Raw genomic sequence first — 9,640 nt, 5'->3', positions numbered from 1 at the left:
CCCCGCACTCTTTTGTCACATAGGGGTTATGTTACAACTCTTAACCAAGTGAGCCACTTCGTTTGCTTTCTTCCCATTTTCAGATTAGGTCTCTGGGTTCATAGTCTGACCTCAGTTATGACGTCCTCTGGGCCCTTTACCCACAGGGTAGAGGGGAGAGAGGGAGGAACAGTGCCACCAGCAGCAGCCCAGCAAGAAACTCTGAACCCAGAACCAGCAGCCCCCAGGTGGGATGCCAGGGACCCTCCCATCCTCCCCCATCATCCCTGAAGCAGCTGACAGTCCACCACAATATGTCTGGGGTTACGTTGCCCTACATAGTCTCCTCACTCCACTCCTCATTCCAGAGGTCACCTGCCACCGTGCATCCAAGCCCACAGACCTGCCTCTGCCCCGTTGCTTTTGTCGCCTGAGCACCCAAGGAGTCACGAAGAGCAGACCGAAACACCCGCTGACAATCTGCAACAATTAAGTCATCTGAGCTGGTGAAGGCTAGTTTTTTTTTGGCCAGTTTCCCGCGTTCAGCCCCCTCATCCTCCTCCAAAACACGTCAGATGAGAACTGGAGCCGTGCCGGAGCGGCCAGAAAGGGCGTAGGGAGGTAGGAGCTGTTGTGGGGGTGCAGGTAAGCAAGGAAGCAAGGGACCAGGACAGAGAGGTGGAAGCGATGAGAGAGAAAGCCACGGACAGTGAAGGATGGAGAGGAGCAAAGGGGTGCTGAATTCGGCAAGGGGCGGGGAAGCCCCTGATTGGCCGTGGGAGGACGTGATGTCACGTCCGGCGAGGGAAGCCCTGCCTCAGCGGTCCCCCCCCCCCCGCGCCGCCCCCGCCCCCACAGGTGGTGCCTCCGCCCTTAGCGTTGGGCTTGGGGGGGGCACCTTTGGGGACCCCGGACTCAGTTTTGCGTTACCGGCAGCCCCCTCTCCCCCGTTCCCGAGCGCATCGCATGGACTGGAAAGGCCTGCATGCCTCCCCCTCCCTAGAGCGAAGGAGCGCCCGGTGCGCCCCGATCGTGCCCCCAGCCGCGCCCCGCCCCGCCCCGCCCCGCCCCGCCCGGGCGCTCCCCTCTTCCCGCCCGCGCTCCCCGCCCCTCCCTGCCCCTCTCCGCGGCCGCCGTGGGGCCGGGCGGGCGGCGGGGGAGGCGCCGAGCCGGGGCTGCGCGTTCGCTCGCCGCGCTCTGGGCGGCCCGACTGAGCCGCTGGACCTCGCGCCTCGCGCCCCGCGCCGCAGTCGCAGCCGGCTTTTGTTGTCTCCGCCTCCTCGGCAGCCGCCTCTGGACCACGAGCCGCCGCGCGCGCCGGGACCTTGGCTCTGCCCTTCGCAGACTGGGCTGAGCAGAGCCGGCCGGGAGCAAGGGAGGCGCGCGCGGACGGCCAGGGAGTCCCGGGGCCCCCCGCCATGGAGCTCCGGGCCCGAGGCTGGTGGCTGCTGTGCGCGACCGCCGCGCTGGTCGCCTGCGCCCGCGGGGACCCAGCCAGCAAGAGCCGGAGCTGCAGTGAAGTCCGCCAGATCTACGGGGCCAAGGGCTTTAGCTTGAGCGACGTGCCCCAGGCAGAGATCTCGGGTGAGTAGGGCGCGGCGGCGTCTTGGGGCTCCGGACCCCAACACTCAGGAGGAGATCTACTCTGGGCCCCTGGACCCGTGCGCTGCAGCTAGCCCCGGGCGCCAGAACCCGCCACCCAGACTTGGAGTGGCCTCTTGCGCCTCTGCTGCTCTGAACCCCGCGGCCCTCGCCTCTTGAGCTCCGATCCGCTCTGTTGCTTCCCAGTTCCCAGTCGCTACGCGCTGGAGTCCCTTCCCCGTAGCGCTGTTCTGGCCCGACTAGGGACGAGTGGACCCCAGCGCGGTGCACTCTCTTCGGGTCAGGGTTGGAGCTGGGCGTCTTCAGCCTCTGGCTTGGCCCAGTGTGCCGGTGGGGCGACAATCCCAGCTCCGGGGGCAGCGTGCCTGCCGCCCTTGTGGCGGAGCAAGCGGTAGCTGTGGGGCGGTCTGTCGGGGCACAGCTCCCGGTGGTAGCCGGCTAGGAACTTCTCTATGCGGACCTCTCCCAGAGGCGTCCAGATTCTACTTAGGAATTCCCGCGGGTCCACGGCAGGAGCAGCCTAAGTGGAATTTCTGGGAAGAGATCCTATCTTTCAAGCCTGAATTCCAAGGAAATGTGAGCCCACTGTGGGCTTCAGGCGACCCCAGGGCTCGCGGGGATTCCTACCCAGGAACTTGTGCCCGCCAGCGTCCCGGTCCTAGCGCACTCGTGGTCGGGCCGGGTACTTGGGGCCGCCTGGAGCTGGGAGCCCAGCTGCAGGTGGTCGGCGTCTTGGATCCCGCCCAGGGGCCTTGTCATCTCTTTGTAAGAAGAGCGGCCCTCCTGGCGGCGGCCTCGGCCCTGCAGCTGCTGAGAGCTGCTCTTCCCCTCCCTTCCCATCCCTTCTCTTCCCTGCTGCCTCAGGAGCTCTGGGAACCGAATCTTTATGAGCTTGGAGCGCCCGATGCAGTGTCCTAAGGACCTCCCCAGCCCCAGGCTTCACCCTTAAATGTGTGTGGAGCTTCCCGGGATGGGTGCAACATCGGGACTTTGATGAGCAGGGAAATCCTGCGCTAGGGTTCTTCTGAAACTGAAGGGGCTTAAAGGCTAGCGGTTAAACTCAAGTGGTACCATAGGCATTCTGAACGAGGAAAATCGGAGTGTCAATCAGAGAGGGTAGCCTGTGGCCTTACCTTGCTTGGGAGTGGTAATAACTTACAGCTAGGCCCTGGGGAGAGACAGAACCCACCGATACCTTGCTTGGCCTGAGTCTCTTGGCTAACTCGCCCTCAAACACCCACAGTGCAGGCCTTTCTGTGCCTCTCTCTGCAGACAGCCCTACCATGTCAAGGCCACACCTCCTGCACTTCTCTGGGCACTGTCCACCTGGGTTCCTGGCAGCAAAAGGTGCTAGTATAATTTCGTAGACGCCCAGCTCACTTTCTCCCCTCCTCCAAACACACATAAATAGGAACTTTTACCAGGGCATCCCTGCCTATCTCTGATCTTTATCAGCCTCCAACTCCTCACACACAGCAGTCTGACACCTTCCAGCCTACAGCTCCCCGTGGTGTGGCCAGGCCCACCCATCTTAATGCCTTCTTGGGGACCTTCTAGAGCATGTACCCAACCCCAGCTACTGTGCCCTTGTAGACAGGGACTGGCAGTGTGGGCAGTGACAAGGGCACTGAGAGGGCAAAATAAAGAGGCAGAGGTATGGCCCTTCCGGAGAGTCTGGGTCTTACAACCCTAGGTTGGGGAATGTGGGGATGAGGAACTCAAAACAAGCAAAATGTGCTGATGTCTGTCTCTGCTGTGGGTACTGGCCATCCAACTAGCGTGTACAGTTACCCTGCAGAATTACAGCAGTCATACCAGTTGGGGCCCAGTGTTTGTTGAGGGTCACCCCACTTATTGACATGGAAAGCTGGGGACTGTGTTCTTCCATCATCCCTAATGGTGCTCCTTCAAACTGGTGCCACACTTCCCTGGAACCCCATGGGCCGTACCTCACAGCCCGCAGAATGGGAGAGGGAGTACCCACAAGCCTCAGGGCCCTGGAGTGAGTATTAGCACATGGACTGAGAGAAGCGGGGTCGCCTTCAGGATAGCGGGAGCCCAAGGGGCAGCCAAGCTCAGGGTCCTGTCTGGTTCTGTACTACCAGACCTGGACGCCAGGGACCAGGCGCCCTCTGGTGGCCCCTGGTGGCACAGTCCTCCCCAGAGCCCTAAATCCTATGTGAGCCCTTTCCTGCAGTCCCCAGTCTAGACTTCCAAAGAGCATGCTTCTCTAAGGAGCATGGTAATCCCCCAGGAGATTAATACCTGCTGAGGTTCTACTGGGGTCAGTGGGTAGTTGGGAGAGGAGAGGAAGAGTAGTCCCTGGGCACGTGGATGTCTTTTCCTGCCCCTGTTTTCGGGACCAGAAATAGCAGTGGATAACAGGAGATTTCACTCTTATCAAACAGCACCCTATCAGAGGGAATGGTCCCCACTTAAGGAACTGTTTAGTTTTCTGGGTGGCCTGGCTAGGGAGCAGCGATGACAGCTGTCCCATTCCATAGATGAGATGCAGCCAGGGGAGACAGCTACTATGGTGGTGTCCTGCCTCTATGCCAGGGCCCTGCAGGGGAGCGAGGTCTGAGTGAAGTTGCCAGGAGCCCATTGCCGAGTCACAGCGTGGTCAAGCGAGCCTCTCTTGGCTGGCAGGACCGTTCTGGGGCATGAGTATTACCAAGTGTGCCCTGTAGGGTTAGTATTATACCAGGGCATCCACTTTGGCCTCTAGGGTCAGGGACCACGCCTACCTGGTCTCTGTTGTCACTGATGGTCACCACAAAGCCCATCACTGGCCCCAAGTAGGTTCTCGGTGAACAACCGCAGACGGACAAATGCTTCTCCATGCTGAACTGCAGCACGGGCATACAGAGAAGGCCTCAGCAGAGCACGCACGGCCCTCCTTAAGGTCTCCAGCCTGGGCAGAAGTTGGAGCTGGGCATCAGCAGAACTGCCAAGCTTCTCCTGTGCCCCAAAGTCACAGTGTGCCTGTTTGCCTGCCTGCCAGCAGGAGTGGGCACCTCACACCCGATACAGACCAGGTATCCTCTAAACACCCAACAACACTTAGTTCTCTGCGTGGGCTCTGTACAGCAGCAGCTGAGAATCCAAGGTCCTTGTATCTGATGACCCTTTCCACCTCTTAGAAGGAGTTGTCTGGCTTTCTCTGGAACCCAACAGAATCTCTCCCTCACTTGAGGTCTGTGACTCTAAGAAGTCACCGATACACTCCCCACTCTGGACCAGAAGTTTCTGTGTGCCCTATTCTGCCCAGGGAGGGACACTCCCCTTTGTGGCTCAGCACAAACCCCAAGGTGGTCCACATCCCCTGATATGCTGCTAGGAGCTTGGCTTTCATCATCCCCAGCACTGCGGCCGGGCTTCTGTGTGCCCAGGGGAGCCATGATTCAGCAGGGCCGTGTGCGTGATGCAATGGCCTGGGTCCTTGTTGTAGTGCCGAGGCTCCCACGCTGGACAGGCCGTCCTGCTTCTCCATGGAAACACATCTCCCGGTCCCCAGGGTCTCTCTGTAGAGTCAGCACACACTGCACAGGTGATGGCGTCCATCAGCTGAGAGTGCTCATTGTGAGCTGGGCTCCACAGACGTATTTTCACGGCCATTTCATGAACACTTCATGAGTGGGCCCATGTGAACCACTGGAAAGAACGGGGCATCCAGGCCAGAGAGGCCACATTCCTTTCTTAGGGCGCTGCCTGGCTGATCCCAAAGTCTGCTGGCAACTATACCTCAGTAAAGCCAGAGCAGACCTCCTTTGCCTGGGCTCTTGTGTTCTGGGAGTCCCATGCTCTCTCAGCTGAGAGACCTGGAGTAGAATTTTGCAATGCAAGCCTGATGGACCTCACAGCTGCTTTCTGTACTCGGATTCCCTGCCTTTAGCTCCTTAGGGTCTAGGAATTCTTTTAAATGACCAGAGCAGCTTCCCAGGCATGTGACACAGGTAACCCCAGAGTATGCACGGAGGTACCCTGGCTGTGCTTCTTGTCAGCCAAGGACAGACCCCTCCCCCGATTGTCAACAACTAAGAGAGGGAAGTCTCCCAGTTGGGGCAATGGGACCAAGTCCCAAAATAATAGCAGAAAGACAGATGCTCTGGACACAGGGCAAGCCAAGGAATATAGCAAGTGAGTCTACCAATGATAGTGGCCCTAGGCTACTGCTAGTGCAAGCCTCTAGTGTGCCCTGACCCTGGAAGCCCCCAGCCCACCCTTAAAGCATTAAGGATATACTGGCATGCATGCCAAGCGACGGGGCTGAGCTTTAGAAGCAAGTAGTTTTAGTCACCGTATGAACACAGCTTCTCTTACACCATGGTTCTGGTAACATAGTTGTCGTCTGGGGAGTAAGAGATAGGGAAAGGTGGACTCTTCCTTCAGCCAGACTATCCTCTTCAGGCTGGATCCAAAGTGGTTTGGGGGTCTTTCCTATGTCAAAAGCTAGACTGAGCCCCCCCCCCAGACACACACGATTTAGAGTCTCTCTCCAGTCCTGACCTAACCTGGCTATGGGCCCAGTCATCTGGTACAGGATGCTCTTCACCTTTAGTGACCCATAGTTGATGCCTCTACCCCAAGCCCAAGTGCCTCGCTGACGTCCTGCCGGCAGCCTTTCCTGGTGGCATTTGAGAGAAGGCCTGGGCAGGCATCTGTGCTACTTGAAGTCTCTTGTGTGGGAGTGTTGAGGCACTGTCACCGGGGTTGGGTTGATATGGTCTCCCTCCCTTGGGCTTAACTCTACCTATGCCCTTACCCCACGACGAGGCTGCTGTTGGACAGGTGAGAGCGCAGAGCGACCAGGCGTGAGCTGAGGGTGCCTGGACCTCTAAGTTCTTCTCCATCATCACCTACGTCAGGGAAACTCTGCAGTGTGAAAGGAACCTAATGCCACCCCATTGATGACCCCCTTAGACACCAACCAGTCTTACCACCTCCTCTGCCTATGCCTTCAGCATTATCACCCACTGCCTGCTCATTCCCCTGGCACATGACCGCTACCCCCTAGGCAAGTCCCTCCTGTGCCCACCTAGGGGCACTTCTGCCACTGTTTTCTGCAGAGACGTACGTTCCTGCTTGAAATCTCGCCCGAGCAGGTCGTAGGCCCATTAGTGTGGTAGATACCTCTACGTTCTCCCTAAGTGCCGAGCCGAGGACCAGCCCTGGAAAATGTCAGCATTTCCATTTCCCAGAGCCTCAGTCCCAAAGCACAACAAACAGATGTACCTGTAGACACTTAGTTTGCTGCCTCATGGTTGGGGATACTGGGAGCCTGAGCCCCAGGCACCGGGCAGGGTCTTACCTTTCTGCATCTGTGGGAAAATAGGAGCCCAACCTCTCCCAGCATCCTGGCATATGCTGGTGCCCCTGGCTTACAAACCATACCTTCATCTTCACATAGCTTCTCCCATATGTCTATCTCTAAACTCCTTCCTATTAGAACGCCAGTCGTCTTGAGTTAGGGCACAGAACACTCATATGCTCTTAGTTGTTAATATCTACAGTGACCTCATACCCAAATAAAATTTCCTTCTTGAGTTTGGGTGGGGGAATTATACTTCCCACATACAAGTTTGGGGGACCCAGTTCAGCAAGGAATGACACCATGATAGCGGTATCTCATTCTCAGCGCTTGGGCATTCCTGTCTGGCTGCAGAAATCCTGGACTCCCTGTCTCAGCGCCATGCCTCTCCTCAGCTCCTCGTCCTGCCTACCTGGAGCCTTCTCACCAGAGCATCCTCTCACCACGGCTGCCCCTGCCTTCCTAAAGGGCCTGCCTTCCATGTCAGGTGGCAGGCCGGGGTTCTCTGATATTCTAGGTCTGGCGATGCTCTCTCAGTGGCCAGAGCTGTAACTGCTAACCCAGTGACGCATCTCTGTGGAATGTCACAGACCCTGGGTGTATGGGTAATGAAGTTGTGGCCTGAAGACCCTAGCTGGCTGGCAGTCCGTGTACCTCAGACAGGCCACCTGTGAGCAGAAGACTCAAGTGGGAGACGCAACCCTTGAGCATCTTCTCTGAGGACAGCAGAGGAGCACGGGGCAGGACAGGCTGGCTTTGGTGGAGAGCCCCACAGCATGCCAAGCGGGCCACCTCCCCTGGGGCGAGGGCCAGCCAAACAGGCTGCTGCTCATTTGTGCAGAAGGCTCCCTAGATTCTGAGGACTTGGCCAGGTGACAGGGCAGCCCCTGGGGGCTCCGTCAATCTTGCTCCCTGGCCATCTGCCCAACCCCACCCCCGGGGGGAAGCCAGGGCCATGGCAGAGAGGAAGAGACAGAGCGCAAGCCCTCAGTGGAATGGACCTAGCGGCCAATGCCAGAAGGTCAGCCTGTTGTGTCTTCTTGCCGGCACTCCAAGTGGATGAAGCAAACTCAGTTGGCTCCTGGCCAATGCAAGGGCCTGTGTTTAGGTGGCTCAGAAAGGAGCCCCTGCAAGATGCCTAGGGGATAAATGCTCCCAAGCTCCTGGTGGACTGAGCCTGATGAGCATGCACATGGGAAACTGAGTCCCAGAGATGAAGCACAGGGCAGAACCTCACTGGAAATTTCTGCATAACCAACCATTCTGTCACTGTCCCAGCCCAGACTTAGCAAATGCCTGCGTGTGTGTGTGTGTGTGTGTGTGTGTGTGTGTGTGTGTGCGCGTGTGTGTGTGTGTATATATACACAAGCTGATGGTGCTAACCTAGGCACTTAACTGGGAACGGGAGACCTTCAAGCTGGCCCATCTCAGAGGTGCTAAGGTAGTGTCCAAGCTGCAAGGGTGAGATCATATGGCGGGGATCTGGTTCTCAAGCCTAAGACTCCCTCAGGTACAAGAGGACTACAGCATCCTAAGCCAGCACGGGGAGGATCAGGTTCCAAGGTTGTGTGTGGGTCCTCAGGAGCCGTGTGAGGACACATCGTCTTGGCTAGCTGCCTGAGAGGACAGACGCACAAGCTCGGCCCATCCTCAGCTGGCCACACCCAAGTAGATCTCTTAAGGTCAGAGCTGGCCCTTCACTGGTCTCAGATACCTGAGCCAAGCCGGCCTGCCTCCTTCGGAGGGACAGTGGAAAGCTGGCCAGGCTGGAAGACACGAGGTTATTTTCCCTTCAGTCCCTGACTCAACATGTTTAAGTTCTGGTGAGAAATTTAGCTGGGGCTTTCAGGGCCTGTCAAATCCAGTGATGACCAGACTACAGCATTGTGGACCTGAGCCTCAGCCACACCCACTGGCGTCTAGTGAGGACGGTGCTTTTGAGTCGCAGCACCAACAGCAACACCAACAGATGTGAGACCGGAGGGTGCTGATTAGGCCTTGATTAGCTGGCCCACCTCCCCATAAGCTGCCCTGGCTCACGATAGTCTCGGAAGCACCTTCAGAAGTATCTCTATAACCACCAAGGACAGCTGTGGATCAAATCCCAGGCTATGGTTTGTGAGTGGCCGTCCTTCCTGGTGTCTGGGGCGTCTTCATTGTCTGTGGCTCTCTGTGGTCCTCTGAGACCATCTACACAGTGAACTGTTGTGACATCGGAGTGTTTCCTCAAGTATGTTGGCCACAAGTGCCCACCAGAGGCTCTGGGGGCTTCAGGGAATACATCCCACCCAGCTGTGACCATCTGCCAGTCTCTGGGGAAAAAGCTGATGCCACTTGCTGCCAGGGTTGGCTCAGGCGTTTACACGTCTGCAGTTGTCATGGAGCTCGGGACACACTGGACCACACAGACATCTAAAAGGATGAAGCTCTTAGTAATTCACTGTAAATCTCACTAAGGTACCAAAATTCCTAGTAGTGTGCCATTTCTAACCTCTGCCTCCCCCCTACTCTCATTGGATCAGCACCCAGGACTCTTTGCACATCTTGGTATCTTAGGACTCATCCAGTATGTATGCACATAGGGCTCCGGGCCAGTGGCCATTAAGTTAGATCCTCTGGGCCCACTACTCCATGAGTGAGGTGATATTCCTAACCAGATCCACTGCATGGAACTTCGGCAGTACACCGTACCTAGCAGTTAGTGGGTGCCGTTTTTAGCGGGTTCCCCCAGGAGTTCGCGTCTTCCAT

The 9,640-nt window shown here is 57.5% G+C and overlaps 1 protein-coding gene across 1 annotated transcript in view; it reads left to right on the top strand.

Annotated features, from left to right (window-relative positions):
* The first annotated feature begins 853 nt into the window (after positions 1 to 853).
* Positions 854 to 9,640, top strand: part of LOC121433452 (glypican-1) — a 30,088-nt gene continuing 21,301 nt past the window's right edge. Inside the window, exon 1 of the mRNA XM_041631874.1 lies at positions 854 to 1,563. Coding sequence (XP_041487808.1) covers positions 1,398 to 1,563 — 166 coding nt within the window. The 5' untranslated portion in view covers positions 854 to 1,397. The remainder of the gene's footprint in view (positions 1,564 to 9,640) is intronic.

This window comes from Microtus oregoni, unplaced genomic scaffold (assembly GCF_018167655.1).
Source record: "Microtus oregoni isolate MIOR12 unplaced genomic scaffold, Mior012 000038F_ref0000394, whole genome shotgun sequence".
NCBI classification, from domain to species: domain Eukaryota; kingdom Metazoa; phylum Chordata; class Mammalia; order Rodentia; family Cricetidae; genus Microtus; species Microtus oregoni.
The sequence above is the reverse complement of the archived record's forward strand: the minus strand, read 5'-3'. Positions and strand labels throughout refer to the sequence as shown.